Source organism: Panthera pardus, unplaced genomic scaffold, assembly GCF_024362965.1.
Source record: "Panthera pardus isolate Hobbes unplaced genomic scaffold, ASM2436296v1 HiC_scaffold_11, whole genome shotgun sequence".
Lineage (NCBI taxonomy): Eukaryota > Metazoa > Chordata > Mammalia > Carnivora > Felidae > Panthera > Panthera pardus.
In genome coordinates this window covers 2,825,947-2,852,932 of record NW_026526666.1, presented here as the reverse complement: position 1 = coordinate 2,852,932, position 26,986 = coordinate 2,825,947, and the positions used below count along the sequence as shown (strand labels likewise).

General features: G+C 44.3%; 1 protein-coding gene and 2 non-coding genes across 3 annotated transcripts; 1 reads left to right on the top strand and 2 right to left on the bottom strand.

The window, feature by feature from the left end:
• Positions 1 to 351: 351 nt before the first annotated feature.
• Positions 352 to 1,487, bottom strand: LOC109257078 (MARCKS-related protein-like). Its single transcript, XM_053890262.1, is given in 2 exon segments — positions 352 to 1,406; positions 1,409 to 1,487. Coding segments are annotated over 2 exon segments (597 nt in total). The 3' UTR covers positions 352 to 888.
• Positions 1,488 to 3,706: 2,219 nt separating this feature from the next.
• TRNAV-CAC (transfer RNA valine (anticodon CAC)) lies at positions 3,707 to 3,779 on the bottom strand. The gene has a single exon. It is a non-coding gene; the product is annotated as a tRNA-Val (tRNA).
• Positions 3,780 to 5,993: 2,214 nt separating this feature from the next.
• On the top strand, positions 5,994 to 6,065 carry TRNAE-UUC (transfer RNA glutamic acid (anticodon UUC)). The gene has a single exon. It is a non-coding gene; the product is annotated as a tRNA-Glu (tRNA).
• The last annotated feature ends 20,921 nt before the right edge of the window (positions 6,066 to 26,986 follow it).

The following is a 26,986-nucleotide window of genomic DNA, read 5'->3' as shown; positions in this document are numbered from 1 at the left end:
TGTCATTATTCACTTTCATTTTTGAAAGACTTTGGGGGGGGGGAGGCAAAGAATTCCACCGTTGAATTCCTCCCCCATCCTTTAAAGATGTTGCTCAACTGTCTTTTTTTTTTTTCTAAAGGGACATTTATTCCTTTTCCAAATGTTACAGTAAAACCAGGTGGAAGAGAATGTTTTTAACAGTTAGAAAAAAAAAGTACAAATCTAGGGTTTGGCCATTAAAAGTTATTTACAACAATGGGAGGGGGGAAAAAGACAACAAGAAGTTGTTTTACATTACAGACCTCCCCCCCCCCCCCAGCCTAATACTTGCTTACCAAGTCAAAAAAGAGACACAGTCGATTCACAAGCTGGAGGTTTGAATTTGAGTAAGACATTTATAAAAACCTAGACAGGGGCAGTGTCCTCCCCAGCCCAGGTGCCACTAGGCACAGAAAAAGAGACTAAAAACTCAACAGGGGTGGGGGGGGGAGGGGGAGGCTGGACACTCAGGGTTTGAGGGTATAGGCACCCCACATCCGGCTCAGGGATTTGGGGAATAGGGAAAATGTCTTTTCTACTTGGAAAAGAATTGGGGAAGAAAACCAGCAATTGCCTTCTGCAGGGGTGGGGACAGGACAGGTAAGGCCAGGAGCAGGAGCATTTCACATCACTAACCTAACTTGGGAAACTGCAAGGGACCACCTTCAACTGGCCTTAAGAGGAAGGCCAAATGGATGATGGGAGAATCCACAGGAGGGAAAAGGAGAGGGAATGTGGCTGGGAGGGGGCAACAGCCCCTTCCTTTCTGGGCACAGGAAGGCAGTCAGGGGACCTGGTCCAGGCAGTGACCTTACAAGGACAGCACAGTTTTTGCAGCTTAGAGATCACCCACCTGCCCCCACCCAGCTACTCATTCTGCTCGCTGGCGGGTGTAGGGCCACTCTCCTGCCAAGAGGCAGTGGATGGCCCTGCAGCCTGGGCCCCTGCCTCTTCTTTGGTGTCTCCTCCCTTGGAGGCAGCACTAGCCTCTGCCCCCTTGGCCTGGGGCTCCTGGCCCTCGGGGGCGGCAAAAGCCTTCCCTTCCTGGGCTGTGCCTTCCTCCCCGCAGGCACCGATCTCCCCCTGCTCCTGCTCTTCCTCTGTGGGTGAGGAGGCAGAAGAATCACCCCTACCCTCCTTCCGATTATTCTTGAAGGACAGACCACTCAATTTGAAAGCCTTCTTGAAAGAAAATTTCTTCTTCTTCTCGGGGGTCTCCTTGGCGGGGACATCCGCCTTGACCTCACCGCCCTGGCTAGGGGATGCTGGCTCGATGGCATCGCCAGTGGCCCCGGCTGCCTCCTCTGTTCCGTTCATGGGGGGCGATTCCCCTTCACCCTTGGGGAAGAAGTCTCCATTGCTTTTCACGTGGTCATTCTCCATCTGTTGGCCTTAGCAGGGGAAGCGCCTGCTGCCTCCGAGGGGGTCACGTCGCCCCGGGGAGCCTTGGAGCTCTGGCTGCCCATGATGGGGGGAGGTCTGCTGGGGGGCGCCCGGAGCCGCCCGGGCTCGCGCTGCAGGGGATAGTTCAGCCAGGTCGGCCTGGCCGGCGGAGGTGGGGCTCGCGCCTGAGGGGGAGGAGGAGGGGTGAGGGGTGGGGAACCGAGCTGCACCCCCTCTCCGCGCCCGACCCGCTAGCTGTGCCCGCCGCCGCCCAACTCCGCGCCAGAATGCCCTCAATTGTCTTATCATTTGTGCTGGTTCTGATGAGAAGTCTGACATCATCTTTATTTTTTTCTGTATGTATCTTAACCTTAAAACAAAATTGCCAGTTGTTTTACCAGCAAAAGATCAGTTTGTTCAGGAATAGCAGAGAATTACAATCCCAGACAAGCAAGCTAAAGCAAACCCATAGACAAGTGCACAGAACAAAAGAGAGGTATGCTGTTTTATACAGGAAAGCGGGAAGTTGGGAAGACTATTATAAATAAAAACTACTTTGGCTCAAACTAGGAGTTTTAAGTATAGGGGCTTCCCATTGGCTGAGTTGTGACTGTCTCATCGGCTGGGCTGTTGCCCGGAGAAAAGCCTCTCATTTTTCTGCAGGGTAGCAAAAGTAGTGTCCTCCTGCAAGGTCCACCTTTTACAGTTGGATTTGGAACTGAGAGCAAATGGTAAGGCATGAGAGCCTCCCCCCCCCCCCCCCCCCCCCCCCCCCCGCCTTGAACCTCCCCACTACATTTCAGTGAGGTTTCCCTTAACGAATTTCCATAGTACCATGTCTTTTTTCCTCTGGCTGCTTTAAAGGTACCAACCCCCCCCCCCCCACCCCCCCCCATGGATTTGAGCAATTTAGTTATGATGTAACTTGGTGTGAGTTTTTAAATAGTCCTTGTGTTCTTTCATTGTATCCATTTGGCTCCTTGGGTGGGTGAGCTTATAATTTTCATTATGACTGAGGGGCGCCTACATGGCTCAGTTAAGCCTCTGACTTGGGCTCCGGTCATAATCTCGCGTCCGTGGGTTCCAGCCCCGCATCAGGCTCTGTGCTGACAGCTCAGAGCCTGGAGCCTGCTTCGGATTCTGTGTCTCCCTCTCTCTCTGCCGCTCCCCCACTCACACTCTTTCTCTCTCTCTCTCAAAAAGAAATAAAACATAAAGAAAATTAAATTAAAAAAATAATTTTCATTATGACTGGAAAATTTTCTCTTATTGCTTCTTCAAACATTTTTACTTCAAAAAATTTTCTCCTGCAGTCTTTTCAGGGATTCCAATCACTCATATATTAGGCCTTTTAAAGTTGCCCTACTATTCACTGATGCTATGTTAAGTTAAAAGCTTTTTGGGAGCGCCTGAGTGCCTGAGTAGGTTGAGCGTCCGACTTGGGCTCTAAGTCACGCTATGGCGGTTTGTGAGGTCCAGCCCTGCGTCTGGCTCTGTGCTGACAGCTGAGCCTGGAGCCTGCTTGGGATCCTGTGTCTCCTCCTCTCTCTGCCCCTCCCATGCTCATGCTCTGTCTCTGTCTCTCAATAATAAACAAACGTTAAGGAAAAAAAAAAGACTTTAAAAAAAAGGTTTTTTTTTTCTTTGCGTTTCACTTTGGATATTTCCATTGTTCATGGCTTTATGTTCCCTAATATTTTTTTACACAATGTCTAATCTGCTCTTAATTCCATCTGGTGAATTTATTAACTCAGATGTTATAGTTTCCTCCTTTAACTTTGATACTGGTCATTTGTGTATGTTCCACATTTCCAACTTAACTCTTTGGGCATATGTAACACATAGTATCTATTTTAAAGTCTTCTCTGCTAGTTTTAACATCTTGTTAGCTCTCGTTCAGTTTCAATTGCTTATTCTCCTCCTTTGGGTTTTGTTTTTCTGCCTCTTGCATGCCTGGCAGACATTGTCACAGTGTACCTTCTTGGATACTGGCTACTTTGGTATTCCTATACATTTTTTTGAGTTTTGTCCTGGGGCACAGTCAAGGGTGTGGCCTGCTCTCCAAGGTGACTGGGAGCAGACACACAGCGACCAGGCCTGGTAGTCGAGTGCTGAGAAGGCTTTCAGGTGGCGGTGGGACTCCGGCCTTGCTTGTGTTGTTTTTTTGTGTTAGTTTTCTAAATGGAAACGCAACAGCGCCCGCCGAGGCCGCCTTGGCTCAAGCCATCGCTCTTTTTGCGTTTTAAAGGACAATAGATATGGGGGGGGGGGGGGCGTGGAGGAGGGGGTCGTAAAAGGAAGTTGTTTCCGCCCGGTTTCGAACCGGGGACCTTTCGCGTGTGAGGCGAACGTGATAACCACTACACTACGGAAACGAGGCAGGCGGCCGGGCCTCCGGCTCTAACCCCCAAAAATGGCATTTCGGCCACACCCGTCGGGCCCGCCGACTTCGCTTGAACTGCCCAAGGCCCTGAAACCAGCCGCGTCCCTGCGGGCGAGGAGCCCGCGCCCCCGGAGCGGTCCCGGCAAAGGACCCCACGCCTCCCCACCTCCCCCGAGGACAGGACCCTGGCGCCCTCAGCAGCCTGGCCTCGGGAACCGCACCGAACGCAGGGTGTCCGCCTCCAGGACGAGGGGCCCCAGGGCAGACGTCGGGTGCGCGCTCTTCCTCCGCCAGCCCTTTGGCTCTGTGCCGCTTCGCGGCCCTCCTGGCAGAGGGGTCCTTCCGATTCCTGCCGCCATCGCTTATTCTACTCGGCTCCTTTACTCCAATATTTTAATCATGCCTGTGTGTTTTAGTCAGTACCGTAGCAAAGGCCACATCTTAGGACATTTGGCTGTTTTAAAATACCGAACACGAATACAGGCCAATCCACGATTCCCTGCCTGGAATGAATTCGTTCGAAGACCACATAGAGTAAGTATAAATCTATTCAGGAGCCAGAGACAGTGCAGGCAGATTTCATGATTATTCGATTTCCTTCTCATCCCTTTTGAGATTCGTTTTGAAGAACAGTTTTGTTTTACCTTTTACAATACCTGACACTTCTTTTATTTGCCTTTTATAATTTTCCCGTTCAACAGGTCAAGGAGTGCGATTTTTAACCTAGGACAGGTCAAGAGGTAAAGGCGGTTTTCACAGAAAGCATGTGCCTGGAGGGGTTTTCAAGCTCACCTCACAGCAAAATGCTAGCCGACCAATGCTGGGAAAGACTAATGTTCTTTCTTTCTTTGCTTTTCTTTCTTGTCCCTCTCCCCCTTTCTCTTTTTCCTTTAGAAGCACAGCTTAAAAAGTTTGGCGAAGAATATGCCATTTTCTCCAGCGGTTGATCTCAGTGCAATGGTTACCGCGTGGCCTTCTCGCTCAAAGTTCAAGTGCTCCAACCCGAAGGAAGTGCGGGCAGCATATTCACTGGACATCAGCCCACAGTGCTCTGCTTTGTTCTGCTTTGGCTCAAAATGCAGTTAGGGATGCACCATCGTCACCAGCAACCGGAGGACCTGCTTCCAAAAGATGTGGCCTTCAAAGTAGCTTTCCATCATTGAATTTCTTTAGGTCACCCTCCCCCCTTTCCTTCCCTCCAAATTCTATTTTTCTCCTACCACCCCCAGCCAGGGGAGAGGATTCACTGTCTTTCTGTCGTGTCCGGACCCTCTGTGGTTGTACGTGGACAGGAGGAAGGAGTATTTGAACCTTCCCCTCCAGGAGCAAGACGGGCAATCGGGGCTCGAGAACCACAAACTAATACACTTGGATCAGCTGGGTTCCCGCAAACCCAGTCGAGCGGTCCTTGGAGCCTCTCTGTTGGCTGAAACGGAAGGCACGTGGGATTCCACACCCCGCAAGAGGAGCTACGCTGAGGGGCCCCGGCCCTAACCCCTTGCCCTCGAGGACAGGCCTGGAAGAGGGACAGAGCCGCCCCCTCACTCCCCCCCGCAACACCACTCCCCCCGAAAAAGAACAACGGCGGCTCAAACCCACGATCCCTAGACTTAGGGGAGAGGGAGCCAAGGTGCCAGCGTTAAACTGATCTCCCGCCTGTGTCGGGAGAGTCGTTTGCCCGAGTCAGCAAGCCGATTGTGTGGCTCCGAGACGGCAATTAACAAAAGCAGCAGCAGGATTTTCGGACAAAGCAGGCATGTGGCGTGTGGCTGGGGGGCCGCGGGCAGGGGTGGGGGGGGGGGGGGGGGCGGGACCCGAGTCCAGTCCAGGGCTGCCGAGCCTGCCTCGAAAGCCGTCTCGGTCCGCGCCGCCTCTGTCGCTGCGTCCCAAACTTTGGGGGGATGTTGGGAACTGCGGGGTCTCACTCCGGGGGCCTCCCCTCCCGCCTCTTCGCGGCGACCTTGTGTCCACACGCAGCCACGGGTGCGGCCTGGACGGGGTGACTTGTGGACCTGGCGGGGCCCCGGGGCGCAATCGCTGTCCCGCACAGTGTAAGGTCTTTGTTGTGGGGCATCTTTTATAGAGGGAACGGCCTTAGGGGACAATTACTGAGAGGGGTGCGCGTCACCCAGAGCAAACAGACGGGAAATAGCCACCGCTTAACGCGGAGAGTACTCATGCTTCTTAAAAAGAAGCGGCTGTCAGCTCCCTGGTGGTCTAGTGGCTAGGATTCGGCGCTTTCACCGCCGCGGCCCGGGTTCGATTCCCGGTCAGGGAACCTTTTTTTAATGGTTCCACATGCACGAATCTGGATCTTCATCCCCACGTGGGGGGCGGGCAGGGGCAGGTCTCCGGGTCCAGGCTGTCTCCAGGCTGTGCTGGCAGTTCAGAGCCTGGAGCCTGCTTCGGATTCTGTGTCTCCCTCTCTCTGCTCCTCCCCCGCTTGCACGCTGCCTCGCGCTCGCTCTCTCTCTCTCTCTCTCTCTCTCTCAAAAATAAACATTGAAAGATTTGGCCAAATAGAATTTTAAAAAATGACAGAAAGCAAAGGACCCTCTATTTCTGAAAGAAAGGCAAGAGAGGAGTCTTGCAGCTTGAGAGGAATGAAAGGGAAAGACAAGGGGGAGGTGGGGAGTCCCACTGCTCTTGGCTTGCAAGTAGCTCTCTCATGCCTCACAGCTGTGCAAGTCCCCCAGTTTCTGCAGCTTCCAGAAGCTCCAAGGTCCAAGGGGTAAAAACTTTCAATTTGTGCTTTGTTCAAAATCAGGAGTCCCGCCTGAGATGTGGGATTCTGAATCCAGGATGTGAAAATCCTGGGCCCTTCCAGGGGAGAGGCAATAAAGCCCCCAAGCAGGGGCCTCTGGAGAGCTGAGCTCTCATTTGAAGCTGTCTCAGTTCTTTCTGAAGACTTTGCTCCTGGTATATAATGCATTTGAATTTTGCATATCACATGCCCTAAATTTGACACAGCAGAAAGCTCTGTATTCAGGAAGGGGTTAGGAGCCATTACAGTGGAGAAGTTGCCTTACATGTGAAAAATGAAACTAATAATAACACTGTTAGTTATATTTGAATGGAAAAAAAATATCCTTTCAGAAACTGAGTAAAAACTATTTTCTTTGAAAAACTTTATTCTTTTCTGAAGGGCCTTGCTTGAAAATGCAAGAAATATAAGAGACCTCATTTGCATCCTTGGACTCCAAAGAACCCTGGAAATAGATTCAAGCTGGCTGAAGGCGGCAAGAAGAGTTGAAAACCGGGTTTGAGCATACCAAGCCTGCCTTCTAAGAAAGCATACACAGTTACAAAGAGCCAAATTCTGGCAATCCAAGAAAACAAATTCGCAGACAAATTCTATCTTTATTTCTGGAGCTCCACATGAAAATATTTCAGTTAAGTCCACCAATACTCCACTCATTAGAGCTTTTTGTTATCTAATTTAAATGATAAAAGCAACGAGAATGAGATCACTGATCAAATGATAGCAAAATCCAACAGTGTAAGGAATCTACCTGAAAAAACTCAAAAGGAAGCCTTTGATTCTAAGTGGGTTTATGCCACCAAGCACTGAGTTTATAGTCCAAGGGACAGGTGACCCTGAAGTCTTTGTGCCATACTCTGGAACATAGAACTAGCTATGGTTGGTGTTTCTTGCTACAACTAGCTGTTGGTGTTTCTTTCATCCTATGCCCGTCCAGGGTCCTCTAACTCTGTAAGTCTGGGGAGGCTTTGGACCTTGGAGACGTGACTAGGGAAGTCCTATCATGGAACACATTTGGGGGCCTGTGAGAATCCCTGTTAAGTGATTTCAGGGCTAGCCTGGCAGGCCAACTGTCCTCCCCTAACTTGTTCCTTACCTCCCTCAGAATGAAAGATTCTGCAAATCCCATCTGCAAACTGAGAAGACACCAGAACCCAGTTAAATTTTACTTCCCCTTGCTTGAAGTGAGGTGTCTTGTGGGCGCAGAAGCTTCCTTCCAACCATTTTTTACTGCTGTTTCTCCTTAGCCCCATGGTGAACTCAAGAGCTTCAGTTTTTTAGCATGCTTCCCACAGCTAACTTCACAGTTAACTTCACAGACATCAGCAGTATCACTTCAGGTTTTTTCTTTGGAGGAAAAGCAAATATTCAAGCATTACTTTTCTAAGCATTTTTTTCTACAAAAAAGCCCTGGGATTGACAATGAATGCCATCCTTTGAGTTGATTTCTAGCCAGGGAATAAATGTAAACAATATCCCAATTCTCAGCTTAAGGGCCACAAGCTTGAAGGACATACTCCAGGGGCAGGAATAACCGAGAATCTGATGAGAGGAAAGTAGAAGGATGGTGAGGCAAGTAAGACAGGACACTGAGGCCTACCAGGTGGTTCAAATCTTGTCTTATTTTGTTGAATAACTTATCAGTGTAAATGCCTGACCCAACAAATGGTCAGGAGGGAGTAAGGTGTGTGTGTGTATGTGCGTGTGTGTATGTGTGTAGGCGTGAGAAAGTCACATGGTAGCAGAGATGCAATTTGCTGAAGTTCCCAGTCTTATTTCTTTGTGAGGTGCCATTGTTCTATTGTGTTAACATTGTTGTAGTGACATCCTCGGTTAGAACTGAGTTACAATAAGTGAAGTGGTCCTGGAAGAATATGAGCTTAGGTATGGTTTCTGAGAATGTGTTCTGGATTATCTGCTATGGGGTCTTAGACCTGTTTAGATTTGAAGGTATTAAGGACCCTGATGTCAGGAAATACTGTCAGTTCATGGCATACAGTAGCAAAGCATTTACTCAAGAGGCTTTCACTGTTCACTTGCTTGGTTGACCGAAAACTTGCACCAAAAGTGGCCTATTGTAAATGAAGTTTAAACGCCAGAACTTCTTTGGTATATTACAGAGGAAAGTATCCAAAAGCTTAGGGAGATCAGGATACTAGAGAGGATTTATCATATAAGACAAGCTCACTCACCCCTATCTATATTCTCTGGAAAGGTCGAGAAGAACACTATTTTCAACAAGGTTGTGAGAAATATATTCAAGAGGGTTGTCTCTGCATCTTCAAAGGACTCTGTAGTGGCTATTTCTTGAAGGACAGTGGGAGCTGCTGCCATTGAACTGTGATTCCTGAAATTAATGGGGATAATGGAAAGATGGCGTTGAGAGGGTCACATGACAATGATAAATCTCTAAAGAAAAAGTGGTCACAGCTAATACAACGGGTAGCAGACCTGAAGCACTAGTCAGAATGGCTTACCACTCTTTATCATGAACTCATCAGTGTCCCCAGATCTGAAATAGATGGGTAACCTATTAGAATTTTACTTGATCTGTATAAACAGAAATATTTTAGGTCTAGTGAACATAGGTCTGACTTGAATCACAATAGCCACAAATCCTTAACAAATTCACAATCATAGAGCCCTTTGAATGAAGGAAAGATAGGTTCCCTCGAGGAAAGATGCTATTTATACAGCTAAAAATTAACACTCTCAGACCTTTAGCCATATAGCATGATCTTGCCAGAGTCATCTGAGTAGAATGCTCTAATACTAAAAGATGAGTTTATAAGAGAATATTTGAAAACTGTGCCATAATAAATATTACTTTACGGTAGCTATTATTGGTTATGTTTTATTGCCAAAAAATTATATAAGGATTATCATTATGGTTGATTATCATTATCATTAAGGATTATCATTATCATTATCATTATGGTTGATCAGTGAAAATCAGAATGAGGCAAGTTTAGAGTTTGAACATCTGACTGTCATGAGATTTACCTTTACTAGGAAGCACAGAGTAGCTAACTACATATTTAAGCAGCATTTAACAATTTTATAGGAGCATATAATGAAATTCTTTATAGCAGTATTTGGTATTTTTAACTTTAGCCATTTCAGATACGTGGAATGATATCTCATTGCGGTTTTAATTTGCATTTGCCTAATGGCTAGTGATGTAATGGCTTGTCACATGCTTATTTGCAGTTTTTATATCCTTTCAGGGGAAATATCAGTTTATATCTTTGTTAATTTTCTAATTGGGTTGTTACTTTACTGTTGAGGTTTTTTTTTTTTTTTTATGTTTATTTATTTCTGAGACCCAAGAGACAGAGCATGAGCGGGGGAGGGGCAGAGAGAGAGAGACACAGAATCAGAAGCAGGCTCCAGGCTCTGAGCTGTCAGCACAGAGGCTGATGTGGGGCTCAAACTCATGATCTGTGAGATCATGACCACCTGAGCTGAAGTCGGATGCTTAACCGACTGAGCCATCCAGGCGCCCCAAAATTCTTTTTATATTCTAGATACTAGTCTTTCATGGATATATGGTTTGCAAATATTTTCTCCTTGTCTTTTCATTCTCTTAACAAAGTCTTGTAGAGCAACAGTTTTTAATTTTGATGTGGTCCAATCTATCAATCTTTCCTTTAATGGATCATGCTTTTGGTGCCAAGAGTAATAACTCTTTGCCTAGTCCTAAATCCTGAACAGTTTTAAGTTGGGGCTCATTTTTTTTTTTTTTTTTGCCTATCAATGTCCAATTGCTCCAGTATCATTTGTTGAAAAAGACTATCCTTCATCCATGGGATTGCTTTCGCACCTTTATAAAAAATCTGTTGAACATACGCGTGTGGGTCTATTTTGTGGGTTCTCTATTCTGTTCCATTGATATATCTATGCTTTCACCAACACCACACTGTATTGCTTACTATATATAATAACCCTTAATTTCAGGAGTGATTCCTCTCACTTTATTCTTCTTTTTCAAGATTATATTAGCTGTTTGAGAGTCTGTTACTTCCTTATAAGTTTTATAACAAGCTTATCTATGTCTCCAAAAAAATTTGCTGGGATTTTGATAGGAATTGCACTAAACCTATAGGTCAGTTTGGGGGGAGTTGACATCTTTAATATCTTGAGATGTCCAAACATGGACAGAGTATACCTCTCCATTTATTTAGGTCTTTTTTATTTCTTTGATCAGTATCTTGTCATTTTAAGCACACAAATCCTTTATTTGCTTTGTTAGATTTATACCTTAGTAATTCATTTTCTTTGGAGCAATTGTAAATTATATTGTTTTTAAACTTCAATTAAATTCAATTAAATAATTCCCAAGTACTCATTGTTAGTGTATAGAAATTCAGTTGATTTTTGTATGTTGATCTTGTATCCTGCAATCTTGCTGAACTCATTTATTAGTTCTGGATTTCTTTTTTTCCTTGGAATTGTCTACATAGACAGTAATGTCATATGCAAATAGGGTTGGTTTTATTTCTTCCTTACTAATCTGTATGCCTTTTATTTCTTTATTCTTGCCTTACTGCAGTGGCCAGAACTTGCAGTATGATATTGATTAAAGTCATGAGAACAGACATCATTTTCTTGTTCCTAATCTTTGGGGAAAAGCATTCAGTCTTTCACCACCAAGTATAATGTTAGCTGTAGGTTTTTTGTAAATGGTTTTTATTAAATTGAGGAACTGCCTCTCTTGTCCTATTTATCTGAGAGTTTTATTCATGAATGGGTATTGGATTCTGTTGCATACTCTTTCTGCGTCAGTTGGTGTAATAGTATGTTGTGTCTTCTTTAGCCTGTTGATATAGTGAAATATGTAGAGGCCACTTTTAGACAACAGGTGTGCATGAGCAATGGAATGTAGAAAGAGCCCTCAGTGACTCTCTGGCTGAATACAGACAGGCCCACCACCAGGCAACCCATCTCAACATATCCATAGGCCCTGACTAACCAATGGGCTACTTACAACCAGGCACAGTTCAAAAAAAAAGGGGAAATGCCTTACCTACCCATACTCCTCACCTTCCACATTTAAAAATAGCCCCCACCCACCGCCTCATTGCAGACACTCTGCTCTGCTGACCTGTCTGTAGCCCCCTTGTGGTGTATTCTTCTCTCCTTCGCTCTGCCTTGGGTGAATCTTTTCACCGCTCAAGCCACCAGCTTCCACTGTAGCAGGATTTTCACACAGAGATGGGACGTGGAGGCTCTTCTTTCCAGGAAGCAGTTTTATTCATGCCGCCACAGGCTCAGTGGGCTAAGACCCCAAAAAAGCAGAGCCTCAAGTGCAGTGGGCTTTTATGCAATTTCGACTTGTCTTCTGTATATGGTGACACATAGAGTCTGATTGGACACAGTCGAAGTTGCAGAGTCTGTTAGAGTTATGCATATGTGTATAGGAGTTCATTGGGCCAAGTTGCGTGTTGCCTTCCTTTGTTCTGAGAAGGTCTCCACCACATTCCTTAGGGAGGGGCTCTACCACACTACCTGATGGTCACCCCACACTTGGGGGCCCCCAGCCGATTGAAAGACAGACACCATAAACTATACCAATTAATTTTTTAGTGTTAAGCCAACCTTGCACACTTAGAATAAATCCCACTTTGTCATGGTGTATACTTTTTTTTATACATTGCTGGATTCAATCTGCTAATATTTTGCTGATAATTTTTGCATTTAAGTTCATGAGGGCTATTGGTTTATAGTATTCTTTTGTACTATCTTTGCCTGGTTTAGGTATCAGGGTAATGGTAGACTCATAAAATGAGTTGGAAAGTGTTCCTTCCTCTTGTATATTTCAGATTAGATTGTGTAAAATTGATGAAGTTTTGGGGTGATGGGGGGTTCGTGGGATTCAGAGCTGATGGCCAAGAAATAATTCTTGAAGACACCTTTGGTGCAAAAAGGTGCTTTATTAAAGCATGGGGACAGCACCCTTGGGCAGGCAGAGCTGCACTATAAGTATGGGGGTGACCCTTTTATGGAGTGTGGGGAGATGAAGTCAAGAGGGGGTTTCAAGAGATACTTTCACATGCTAAAGACTTATTGGAGGCCTTGCTGTTGTCAAGCTAAGGTTGGTTTTCCCTCTAGCAAAGCATTAACATTAAGACTGTAGGGAGTTCCTGGACTTTAGGCTATTGATGGGATTGCCTCTTTCTGGTAAACAGGTGGAGACTCTTATCAGTTTTTTGTCATTTCCTGTTTTTGGATAGCCAAGAGAGTCCAAGGAATATCATACCTGTCCCACCTAGTGTGGGGGCGGGGGGGGGGGGGGGAGTGTGCGTGGGGGGTGTTAGCTTCTGCTTTGTCCTCAGTTTGCTTCACGCCCCCTCATCAAAATTCATGTTACTTCTTCTTCAAATGTTTCATAGACTTTTCTGGTGAAACCATCTGGGCTGGGAGATTTGTTTATGGCGAGTTATTTAATTACAAATTCAATTCTTCAGGGATGCCTGGGTGGCTCATTTGGTCAAGCATCTCTTGATTTTGGCTCTGGCCTTGATCTCAGCATCATGTCATGAGTTCAAGCCTCATGTTGGGCTCTGTGCTGGGTGTGGAACCTACTTAAAAAAAGAAAACAAACAAATTCAATTCTTCAATCTTTATAGGATTTTCAGATTGTCTATTTCATCTTGATTCAGTTTTGCTAGCTTGTGTTTTTTGAAGAATTAGCCCAATACTTCTAAGTTTTCCAAGGTGTTTTTTGTTATTCACAACAAACCTCTTTCAACCACTCCTGAATTTATGTTAATGGAGGGACTTTTGGAAAGCCCCTAAGGATGAGGACTGGTTGCCAGTGGAACTGTGATTAGAAGGTTGGAACTTTCAGTCCTACCCTCCTACCCTTAGGGAGGGGAGAGGGCCTGGAAATTGCCTCAATCACCAATAACCCATAATTTACTCAATCATGCCTACATAATGAAGCCTCCATCAAAAATCCCAGAACCATAGGGCTCTAAGAGCTTCCAGGCTGGTGAACACAGGGAGGTGTTAGGAGATTGGCAACCCCAGAGAGCGTGTGGAAGCTCTGCGCCCCTTTTCATATACCTTGCCCCATGCATCTCTTCCATCTGGTTGTTCCTGAGTTATATTTTGAAATAATAAACAAGTAACCTAGTAAGTAAACTGTTTTCCTAAGTTCTGTGAGACACTCTAGCAAACTAACTTAACCCAAGGAAGGGATTCTGGGAACCTCTGGGTTATAGCTGGTGAGTCAGAGGCGTGGTTAATAACCTGGACTGGTGATTGGTATCTGAAATGGGAAAGAGACAATCTGAAGGGACTGAACTCTTGTGGGATCGGACACTAACTCCATTAGTCAGTGTCCGAATTGAGTTAAATTGTAAGACACCCAACTGGTGTTGCAGAATTACTGACGTGTGGAAAACTCACATATCTGGTGTCAGAAATAAATTAGTGTTGTAATACTGAGGCTAGAGGAGACACACCAAGGATGTTTTTCCTTTACAACAAGTTCACTTTGGGTAAGTTACTCTCCTAGTTCTCACTGCTTCACTTAGGATGCTCTTTGAGGAGTCCGATGATGCTACAGGCATTCCTTAGGGTTCCCTGATTTTTTTGAACCCAGCCTGAAGACCATCTTTATTCTTGTCATGTTGGCTACCACATGCTCTGCCATTATCTTGGCTTTCTTCAGATAATTTTCATCCTCCAAATTTGCTGACTTTCTTCCATTTTCTCTCTCAGCTCTGGACTCTCAGGGCATTGGCTCAGCTCAGGCTATTAGAGGAAACACACACCATAGGGCCCAGGTCAGGTCCCAGCAGCAGTTCCCAGGGCACGTTTAATACACATTACAGTTCCCCACGGACTCAGAGAAAACTGAGTGGGAGAAGACCTCGAAGAGCTAGAACAATAACCTTATTTTACTGACGAGGAAACAGGCCCGGAGACTAAGAGATCTTCCCAAACTCCCCCACCACTAAATGGCATCAGAATCACCACACAAACCTTGGCCTCAAGCTTCTCTGTCCAAACGATATAACAACCCCCCAGGGACCCACATCTAAATTTCAGGGGACCTTGGAACAAACATAGGTATTTCCACTGTTAAAACAAAGAGCCTTTCCTGGGACATTTTTTAAAATGTTTATTTTTGAGACAGAGACACAGTGTGAATGGGGAAGGGGTGGAAAGGGAGACAGAATCCAGAGCAGGCTCCAGGCTCCGAGCTGTCAACACAGAGCCTGACACAGGGCTCGAACTCACACACCGCAAGATCATGACCTGCGCCAAAGTTGGACACTTAACCAACTGAGCCACCCAGGGGCCCCTCCTGGGACATTTTTAAAATCACACTTCTATAGTCCTATTATTTATACTCAGTCAATTTTCAGTTGTGGCTGACACAATGGGATGAAGGAACACAAGTATTAAGTAAAACTTACCACAGTCATAATTAAAATATATTGGTGTGGTTATCTATAAAATACTGGGCTCCTGTGCCAGGAAACCATCTTCCTGAGAGCAGGCACGCTGTCTGCCTTGTTCATCCAATCTCCCCAGTGCCTCCACAAGAAACTGCCAGATAAAACATTGTTGTAAATAGTTGTTGAATGTATAAGTAACAGTTACCAGGAATAACTAACTCTTACGGATATTGTCCACAAATCCCATCCTGGGTCTGTGCTGAAGAAATAAAAGCACAGCCTTGGGAAAAGCAGTCTAAGATGTGAATACCAGCTTCATCACATACCGCATATGCTTTTGTAAGGGTTAAATTGTAGTGTAAGGCTAATGCTTAGCTTGAAAAATAATAACTTTGTTCTGACACTGAAGGCCAAAAGATAACAGCCTTGCTTTTACTCTTGTAAATCATACTTCATACTCTTGCGAATCAGGCTTTACCAATGAAGGAAACAAAAGCTCAAAAGAGCATCAGAGACAAGGTCAAGGAGATCCACTGGTTACAACTTAGCGGCAGAAAGTCTAAAATAATCACCTCATTCAATAACTGTTTCTGACTCATCTGGCAACTGTTTCTAACTCATCCGGGAACTGTTTCTCTGTTCTGTTCCCAGATAAAACGATGTGATCGGCTTTAAAAACTCTGTACCCCAGCTGTTCGGAGCCACACTCTTATCAAGAGTGTTGGTCCCAATCAGTCGGCCTTGCCTCTCGTTGTAATAGACTTTGTTGTGACTGTCACTGGTGCCCGTAGCATTCTGTTTCAGGAGTCGTGTGGATGCAACACTTTAGTGGATGATTTCACTATCCTCTTTTTTAAAAATGGTTTTATTATTATTTTATTTTATTTTTTTTAAATTTTTTTTTCAACGTTTTTTATTTATTTTTGGGACAGAGAGAGACAGAGCATGAACGGGGGAGGGGCAGAGAGAGAGGGAGACACAGAATCGGAAACAGGCTCCAGGCTCCGAGCCATCAGCCCAGAGCCTGACACGGGGCTCGAACTCACGGACCGCGAGATCGTGACCTGGCTGAAGTCGGACGCTTAACTGACTGCGCCACCCAGGCGCCCCCAAAAAAATGGTTTTATTATTTTTGAGAGAGAAAGAGAGAGAGAAACAGAGTGTGAGCAGGGGAAGGGAAGAGAGAGAGACACACAGAATCTGAGGCAGGCTCCAGGCTCTGAGCTGTCTGCACAGAGTCCAACGCAGGGCTCAAACTCATGAACCTAAGCTGAGCTGAGACCATGACCTGAGCTGAAGTCGGATACTAAACCGACTGAGCCACCCAGGTGCCCCTTCACTATCCTCTTTGAGCTTATTCTGCTTACATAGAGCAGGAAGGAATAGAGAAAGAATAGAGAAGGAAATATAAATAAATAAATAAATAAACAAATAAATAAATTTAATTAAATAAAAATAAAATAGAAGGAAGCATTAACCAGGAGAGTTTCTGGATGTTCAAATTAACGTCAGTAGAGAAAGCTCCCAATCCCAGCATCATAGTCATTGGTGTACTTATTAAAAATATCTGGGGGAATATGTGAAAAACTCACAGCTAATATTATACTCATTGGTGAAAACTGAGAGCTTTTCCTCTAAGATCAGGAACAAGACAAGGATGTCCAATCTTATCACCTTTTTTTTTTTTTTTTTTTTGAGAGAGGGAGAGAGAGAGAGAGAGAGAGAGAGAGAAAGAGAGAGAATCTTAAGCAGGCCCCACACTCAGCATGCAGCCCAATGTGGGGCTTGATCCTATGACCCTGGGATCACGACCTGAGCTGAAATCAAGAGTCAGATGTTCAATCGACTGAGCCACCCAGGCGCCCCTATTACTGCTTTTACTCGACACAGTCCTGGAAGTCATAGCCACAGCAATCAGACAAGAAAAAGACATAAAAGCCATCCAAATTGGTCAGGAAGGAGTAAAATTTTCACTATTTGCAGATTACATGATACTATATATAGAAATCCCTAAAGATTCCACCAAAAAACCATCAGAATTCATAAATGAATTCAGTAAAGTTATAGGATACAAAATTAATATACAGCAATCTGTTGCATTTCTATACACTAATAGTGAAGCAGCAGAAAGAGAAATTAAGAAAACAATTCCTCTTACACTGTTGGTGGGAATACAACTTGGGCAACGACACTGGAAAATAGTGTGGAAGCTTCCTCAGAAAGTTAAAGATAGAGCTACCCTATGACCCAGCAACTGCACTACTAGGTATTTATCCAAAGGAAACAAAAATACTGATTCTAAGGGGCACATGTACTCCAGTGTTTATAGCAGCACTATCAACAATAGCCAAATTATGGAAAGAGCCCAAATTTCCATCAACTGATGAATGTAGAAAGAAGATGTGGTATATATATATATATATATATATATATATATATATATATATATGTATATATATATATACACACACACACACACACACACATTCAGTCATCAAAAAGAATGAAATCTTGACATTTGCAATGACGTGGATGAAACTAGAGTGTATGCTAAGCGAAATAAGTCAATCAGCCATAATTCCACATATGACTTCACTCATATGTGGCATTTAAGAAACAAAACAGGATGAACATAGGGGAAGGGAAGGAAAAATAAAATAAGATAAAAACAGAGAGAGGAAGGCAAACCCAAAGAGACTCTTCACTATAGAGAACAAATGGAGGGTTGCTGGAGGGGCGATGGGTGATAGGATGGGCTAATTGGGTGACAGGCATTAAGGAGGGCACTTGTTGGGATGAGCACTGGATGTGATGTGTAAGTGATGAATCACTAGATGCTACTCCTGAAACCCATACTACGCTATATGTTAAGTAACTTGAATTTAAATAAAATCTTGGAAGAAAAAAAATTCCATTTACAGTTGCACCAAAAAGAATAAAAATACCTAGGAATAAACTTAACCAAGGAGGTAAAAGACCTGTACTCCAAAAACTATAAAATGTTGATGGAAGAAGTTGAAGATGACACAAATAAATGGGAAAAAATTCCATGCTCATGGACTGGAAGAACAAATATTGTTAAAATGTCTCTAGTACTCAGAGCAATCTACAGATTTAATGTAATCCTTATCAAAACACCAACAACATTTTTCACAGAACTAGAATAAATAATCCTAAAATTTGTATGGAACCCAAAAGACCCCAAATACCTAAAGCAATTTTGGAAAAGAATAAAATGGGAGGTATTGCAATCCCAGATTTCAAGATATACTACAAAGCTATAGTAACCAAAATAGTATGGTACTGGAATAAAAATAGACACATAGAGCAATATAACAGGATAGAGAGTCTAGAAATAAACTTATGCTTTACTTATGGTCAAGTAATCTACAACAAAGAAGGCAAGAATATACAAGGGAAAAAAACAGTCTCTTCAATAAATGGTGTTGGGAAAATTGGACAGTTACATGCAAAAGAATGAAACTGGACCACTTTCTTATACCATGTACAAAAATAAACTCAAAATGGATTAAAGGCCTAAGTGTGAGACTTGAAACCATAAAATTCCTAGAAGAAAACATAGGCAGTGGCCCCTTTGACATCAGATGTAGAAATATTTTTCTAGATATGTCTCCTTTAGCAAGGGAAACAAAAGCAAAATTAAACTATTGGGACTACACCAAAATAAAAAGCTTTTACTCAGTGAAGGAAATCATCAACAAAACAAAATGACAATCTACTGAATGGGAGAAAATATTTTGCAAATTATGTATCCAATAAGGAGCTTAATATTGATAATATATAAAGAACTTATACAACTCAACACCAAAAAACCATATAATCAAATTAAAAAATGGGCAGAGGATATGAATAGTCATTTTTCCAAAGATGGCCAACAGACACATGAAAAGATACTCAACATCATTCACTATCAGGGAAATGCAAATCAAAACCAAAATGAGATATCACCTCACACTCGTCAGAATGGCTAAAATGAAAAACACAAGAACTAACAAGCGTTGGCGAGGGAGGATGTGGAGAAAAAGGAACCCTAGTGTGTGGTGATGGAAATGTAAGCTGGTACAGCTACTGTGGAAAACAGCATGGAAATTCCTCAAAATTTAAAAATAGAACTACCGATATGATCTAATAATTCCACTACTGGGTATTTACTCAAAGAAAACAAAAGCACTGATTTGAAAAGATACGCACCCTATGTTTATTGCAGTACTATTTATAATAGCCAAATTATGGAAGCAGCCCAAGTGTCCATCCACAGAGGAATGGAGAAAGAAGATGTGGTACAGGGGTGCCTGGGTGGTTCATCGGTTGAACATTTGACTCTTGCTTTCGGCTCAGGTCATAATCTCAGGGTCATGGGATTGAGCCCTGTGTGTGGCTCTGTGCTGAGCACTGAATGTGGAGCCTGCTTAGGATTCTCTGCCTCTACCCCTCTCCCTGACTCTTGCGCTTTCTCTCTCTCTCTCTCTCTCAAAAAAAAAAAAAAAAAAAAAAAAAAAAGATATATATATACAATGGAATATTACTCAGCCTTAAAAAGAACAAAATCTTGCCATTTGCAAAAACATGGGATGGAGCTACAGGATATAATGCTAAGTGCAATAAATCAGAGGAAGACAAATACCATATGATTTCACTCATATGTGGAATTTAGGAAACAAAACAAACAGAAAAAGAAAGACCCTTTTTTTAAAAAAATTCTTTAATTTTTTATTTATTTTTTAGAGAGATAGATCACAAGCACGGAGGGGCAGAGAGAGCAGGAGACATAGAATCTGAAGCAGGCTCCAGGCTCTGAGCTGTTAGCACAGAGCCCGACACAGGGCTTGAACTCACAGACTGTGAGATCATGACCTGAGCTAAAGTCAGATGCTTAACTGACTGAACCACCCAGGCACCCCCCAAAAACCCAGATTCTTAACTATAGAGAACAAACTGGCAATTGCTAGAGGGATGGTGGGTGGGGGGATGGGTCAAGTAGGTAAAGCGGATTGAGAGTACACTTATCGTGATAAGCACTGAGAAATGTATAGAATTGTTGAATCATTATATCGTACACCTGAAATTAACATAATACTGTACTTTAATTATACTTGAATTAAAAAAAATAGCTGGGTATAGAGCCTGAGAAACCACATTTGAGACAAATTCCCCAGATTTTCATGCAAAGGAAAAACCCCACCATTAAGCAAACAACTTGAGGTGATGACCCCCAAAGCCCTAACTGCAGTAAGAGTGACTCAGCTGAAGCAGGCAAGTCCTGAAAGGTGGTCTTTCAATGGTAGTGTCCCTGTTTGTAGGAAAGAGCGTTTCACCTGATTTGGGAAACAAAGGAAAACACTGCTTCCCTAGTATGGGTCTTTGGCTCCTTCTGTTCCATTTTTTTTTCCTTCTGCTCTGTTAGGTGATCTCAGCTCTCATATGGATCATTTCTTCATGAAGTCTTCTGTTATTGTCTTCTCTTGGTGAAAGAGAGAACAGAGATTAGTCTGGATCTCCATAGTTCTAGGCTTTTTGCTAAGCCACCTCGGTGGGCTGAAAGAAATCATGATTGATAAAAGTCAGGTCAAAAAAGAGGATTCCAGAGGAGCATGAGATCGTTAGAGCAACCCCTCATGGGAGATAGAACAATGGCATGGTTAATGTCAGATCTATTCAGATGGGGAGGACTTATCAACTAACTATGCAGAGGATGCTGTGAGAGGAGGATGAGGACCATCCAGAGGAGTGTGAGACCAAAGAAAAAATGGATTAAATGAAGATAGAAACAAATGGGTTTTTAATTGGGTGGGGAGGAGGATATTTACTGTTGAGATAGAGTCTCTGGAGAATCCTATCTGTAGTCAGAAGCTTCATTAGCACCCAGGACAATTAAGAGGGCTTGATTACAGAGCAGGAGCCTCAACAGCCAGAGCTTAGAGCCTGAGGCACTGCTTGCAGTCCGAGCTCCAACAAAATTGCCAGTTAATTGGCGTTACAAGCATAGAAGTAGAATATAAGGAGAGCTTCCTATCCAGGGAGGTTCTTTCCTTTGGCTGTCTAGCCAAGCCAACACCCAATGCAACGGCTCTAAAAGTGTACACTCTGGCCTTTGCTTATTTTAATAGCCATCTGCAGTCTTCTGGTACCTTTCTGCCCAAACTGCCAACCAACCACCTTAAAAAATCTACAATACTACTGCTTGTTCAATCCTCTATATACAAGTACAATATCTTTCACCTCCTCCCCTCCATTTTTGAGGACTGATATAAAGTCATCCCTCATTCTCTTAACCAAAACAGATTTTATGGCTTTTTCCTCTGATAAAAAATTAGAGTTTTAGATATTTCTTCTTCTTCTTTGAGTCCTCTCCAGTTTTTAAATTTTCACACTCTTCAAAAAAATACTAAATGTAATATTCTACTTAATGATGACTAATGAATCCAGTAAAAGGTTTTATCCCCCTGACTTCTGATATTCTTCTTGATATACTCCAATACCATTGTCCTTTTCCTCACAGTGGACTATATTGATGTTTCATTTAAATTGAGGTCAGTTTTGACCTTCTAATGTCTCACTTCCCACTACCACTTCTGCCTGTGGGATGCTTTTGTGTTTGCTTTGTTTTTTTGTTTGCATGGATGTTATTCTTATACTTGTTTGTTTTACATTTCATTTGGCTGCCTAAGGTCACTTTACAATTAATCTCCTTTAAGATAGTGGCGGTCACCCATTTTGATGATGACCTGCACATCTGATGACATTCTTTTATTCTTTTATTCAGGTCACCAATACACCGAACGTGACAGGGCTCAGGAGGAATCTTGACTGATTTGCTGGAGGGAGGTTGCCACAAAGCCCCTGGATGTGGTCCAAGAATGTTACCTTTCTATAGAGCATGGTAAAATCTGGCCCTTGGGTATTTGGGGCGTAACCCATGCTCCGCATGTGAGTGGTGTTTAGTGATGTTGCCACTGAGCTTGTCAAGGGATGCTCGAGTGTGGCAGGGGAGGGACTTATCTGACCCACCTTGTCTCTCCGTTCTAACTGAGGTTGAAGCCTGAGACTGAGGAGGATGTCCTGGAGTAACCATCTGTCTCTGTGGCTCTGCTGCTAGACTGTTGGTACCACATGTTTGATCCTGAGTGCCTCCACACGTGCAGCAAAATGATTTTTAAAAAGCGAAGGCAGAAAGACAAGGGAAAATCACTTTTGAAAGTTGTGCCTTACTCTACCCTGCTCCACATCTAGCTATGCTGTGCTATTGCATTGTGAAATGTCTCAAACACATTTCTGAACTCTCTTCTCCAGTAATAATGGGACCTGCCATTGTGTTGGAAAAAGACATTTTTTTAAAAATGTTTATTCATTTTTGAGAGAGAGAGTATGAGCAGGGGAGGGGCAGAGAGAGAGAGAGAAGGATAGAGGATCTGAAATATAGAGGATCTGAGCTGATAGTAGCAAGCCTGGTGGGGGGCTTGAACTTGTGAACAATGAGATCATGACCCGAGCCAAAGTCAGATGCTCAACCGACTGAGCCACCCAGGTGCCCCTAAACATTAACTCATTTAAACCTCCTACTAACTTTGAGGAAGTGTTATTATTGCATCTAGTTTATCAGAAAAGAAGCTGAAGATTACGGAGGCCAAATAATGTATTTGCTCAGGTGTTCAGGTTTTGAGGATGCCACAGGAAATTGCACCCAGACTACTTACCTCTAAATACTAAGGAACATCCCCTGCCCAGAAGATAATGTCTTCCTTTAATGATGACTGCCAATTTTTTAAGTACTCTTTGTATACATGCTATTGAATTCTATCAACTGAAAGTAGATTCAGATTTTTAAAATATTCTTTATATTTAATCTGATAGAATATTAATACCGGAATTACACCAAAACCATCTTCACAAACTCTCCCATTTTAAGATGAAAGAATATAGGTCTGATTTTTTTTTCCAGTGGCAAATAATGGGGTTTTTTTGGATAATATATTAGAAATTCTTGATTATAAAAGTAGCATAGTAGATGATCAGCAATCACATACGGTCCTTTAACATTTGTATTTAATGTTCGATTACAAATAGTATTGCCAGCTCTAAGCTCAGCTGATCCCCCTAATGATGAGGTGACTTTATGAGTCAGTTTGCTTAAGGCTCAGAGCCAGTGGGTGGTGGTCGCATTACCAGGGTATTTAGACAGAGAGACTCAGAGCCCGGCTCCCTGATACTTTGTCTCTTCGTCACTTATGCTGGAGTTACTCCTATCCTAGCAACAACAGCCATTAGTGACCAGGCCACATCCCAAATGGCTGTGTTTTAGAATCGGCATCTGTTCATCCTTTGAGTCCCTCTCTCACTCAAGATTGTCGCTGAAACCAGAGGAAAAGGAACAGAGAGACCTATTCACAAGGGCAGAAGTAGGCCTAGTTAGGGTAACCAACTTCAGTGAGGAGGACTTAAAACAAAGCTTTTCAAACATAAGAAGTGATGTTCATGCAGGAATTTAGGGGAGGACCAGATGCTAGCTATGGATCTTGAGAAGAGAAAAGACTTCTGGGAAGAAAGGAGAGAGCCTGTGTTGAGGATGTGAGATGTGTTGGTTTTGAAGCTACTGTCTGTTGGGGCGCCTGGGTGGCTGTTGGCTCATCTGACTTCAGCTCAGGTCATGATCTCAGGATTCATAAGTTTGAGCCCCGTGTCAGGCTCTGTGCTGACAACTCGGAGACTGGAGCCTGCTTCAGATTCTGTGTCTCCCTCTCTCTGCCCCTCCCCTGCTCACATGCTCTCTTTCTCTCTCTCTCTCTCAAAAGTAAATAAACATACAATGAATTTGAAGCTACTGTATGTCAGCTTCAAACACTGATTTCCTGAGTACCTACAAACCAGCTCTCTCCCATTTGAGTCTGCTAATGGGAGCACTAGAAGGCAGGAAAATGAGAAGGATTTGCTTCTTCTTGTTTGCTCACTGTTCCTTTTCTACATCACTTCAGCAATAGTGCTTCATCTTGGCAGTTGTTTCCAGTAGTTACAGTTGGCCCCAGATTCTAGTGTTTTCCTCCTATTCCCAGAAGGATTTTCAGTGTGCCCCTTCAGAGATATCCGCGTCAGCAGCCCTGTGCCTCCTGTTCTGAGTCCTGGCGGCAAACGGGTGCCTCTTCAGAGCTCTTGCAGCAGTGTGGTGATGTCCCCTCTGGATCTCAGCGCTGCAAGGTTTTGTTTAGACTCTGGAGGTTCTACCAAAGGTGGACTTCCCCTTCTCCTCAGCTGCAAGCTTTGCAGGGTCCCTCCTTCGAATTCCTGAGGAGCCAGCCTCAGCCAGGTACTGAGCCTCCTCCCAAAGGTTTGGGTCCTGATTCTGGGGGCTTTGTCCCCTCTGATTGCCTGAGGTAACAGCAATGGCTAGACGGCAGCTTCACCTCACAGCTCCAGGTTCCAGCTTCACGGGGTCTCTCTTCCAAGCGTCCAGACTTTACAATCCCTTTATATATATTCTTTCTGGTTTTCCGGCCCTAGGTATGGGAGCTATTTCCTGCTCTTTCTAGCTATGTTAATTTGGTGTTGGCTTTTTGAATGTTGAGCCTCCAATATCTGTTGAATTCATTCCACGTGGTTTCTGTTTCCCAGAGAGCTGCTCATCTCAGTAGTCAATGCCTGGGCCAAAGCTGTGCGACTCGAAGAATGATCACCTGAGCTCCTCCCATCGGATCATTTAGCTATCTCCTACTTTCTTACGTAGGAAAAGGAGCATCCTCAGGAAACCTCATCCACCACATGGTTTTCCAAGATAGCTATCACTGGGGGAGAACAAAACCACACTATTTCTGCAGGAGAACAGACAATGACAATCCACGTTCTATTTTTGACAGTCCAGAGTGCTACATGTGTGGTCAGCCTCGAAGTGACTATTATACAGCACTGGGCGAGTGGGGATGCCTGTGTGCCCTCCCTGGGTCTGGGTGCTTCTGTGAGTGCTCCAGGATCACTGTCCTTGACTTGAGCTCTCAGGGCTGGGGCATTGACCCTAAGCTGGAAAGGTAAGCCAGCAGGCCCTCTTTGGTGATGGGTGAGAGCGTGTCCATCTAGGCTGCCAAATTCTGAGATTCAACAAGGGCTTGGTCTTAATGTTACATCTGCTGGCCCATAAATGCTCACGCCCCAGCTTTGGGGCAGTGGTTGGTCAGACTCCCACTCCCTCCCAGCCCCCATCCTTTAACATAGGAACTTCTGCGGAGAAATAGCTCTCTTGTGATGGCACTCAGGTCCCCTTGGAGTTCCACTTCCCGACCAACCCATCAAGGATTCTGAGGATTCCATCTTTCTTTTGGCATTTCATTGAAGAGACAAGGAGAAAAAAAGAAAAAAAAAGGGAGAGAGAGAGAGAAAGACAAGAAGAACTAGCCATTTTCATGTCCAGTGTGCAAATGCTCCTAAAACTGTAGCTGCAAAGGGTAAAAAGGGAAAAGGTGGGCAGAAGAGAGCAAAGAACAGGAGTGTGAGAGAAGATGAGTTAGAGAAAGAAACAGAGGAAAGGAGTTGGAGCAGGGGTTGGGATGCTTTTAAATACAGTGTCGCCTCTTTTCAGATCCAAATGGCATTTTCTGCTGTCAAGGTCCACATGAGACCATCAGAAGAGCGGTATGGCTCCCCCATCCGGGAGGCCCAGGACCTGGGTCTGGCGCTTTCTTGCTTGTGTCTGTTGTGTGCAGCCTCCTGCGAACTACTGTGGTTTGGCTCTGTTCTGCCATCCTCCGTCTTTGCCTGCAGCTGCGTCTAGAAGCTAAGTGCAGAGGAGCAAAGTGACTCCCTTCAGGATGGTTTCCAGGCAGCTTCTAAACATACATCTCTTTTGCTGTCCAACTCTACTTTCTTCCTTTCCCCACTCGTGCTCCCTCAGGCTACAGGGACAACAGAGAAGACAGAGCCTCCCTGGTTTGCCTACACGGTCTCACTGTCCTGCAGCCCGATTCCAGGACTGGCCTTCTCGCTGTACCCATGGAGCTGCCTGTTGGGGACTGTGAGCTCTCACCCCTCTCAGCTGGGTTCAGAAGGCCTCAATTTATTCTCAGCCCTGCCACCATTTTCTTTGTAGTCTCAACTTCCTCTGCTGTTAAGTGGGTCCATACGTGACTCCTTTATTTCCTACCACCAAGTGCTCAAAGTGTCCCTGACTTCATCTTGGATTTCCAAGGACAAACTAAAGGAACTATTTTATGACCAGCCCTGTCCCCTTTACCACGTCCACTGTTGGGACCCAGGCCTGCCATGGACCAATGATCTCTCTCTAGCACTCCTCCTCTGGGAAGTCCCTGTGCTCCAGGTGTCATCAGGACTCAGGTAGAGCAGCCCAAGGTTTTCCTTGTTTCCTCCTCTGACCTGTCCTCCTCCATCTTCAAGGTTGGTTGTAGTCATTCAAAGGCATAACCTTTAGCACTCTGCTCCAGATGACAAGCGTGGTCCATCCATTCGTCATTGCTCTATAGGACCCACTGCTAGAATATGCCATGACTTATTTCCCCTTTGTCCTATTGATGGGCCCTCATGTAGCTTCTAATTTTTGACCTTAACCCACTGTGCCACAATGACTATTCTACTAAATGTCATCTGATGAAATAGTATGATTTTCCATTGGAGGCCCCTTCTAGGTCTTCTGTGGTATTTTTTTTTAATGTTTATTTATTTTTGACAGAGAGAGAGAGAGAGAGAGAGAGCGAGCATGAGTGGGGGAGGGGCAGAGAGAGAGGGAGACAGAATCTGAAGCAGGCTCCAGGCTCTGCGCTGTCAGCACAGAGCCCGACGTGGGGCTCGAACCCACAGACCACGAGATCATGACCTGAGCTGAAGTCAGACGCTCACCTGACTGAGCCACCCAGGTGCCCCTTCTGTGGTATTTTGATATGTCTCTTACATTCTTTGAAGTCTTCCTTGGCTACGATGGTCTAGACAAAGCCCATCTTGACAATGATCTAAATGAGCGGCCCCAGGGTCAGGTGAAGGCTAAAAGCAGTGTTCACTGACCCTGTGCCAGTT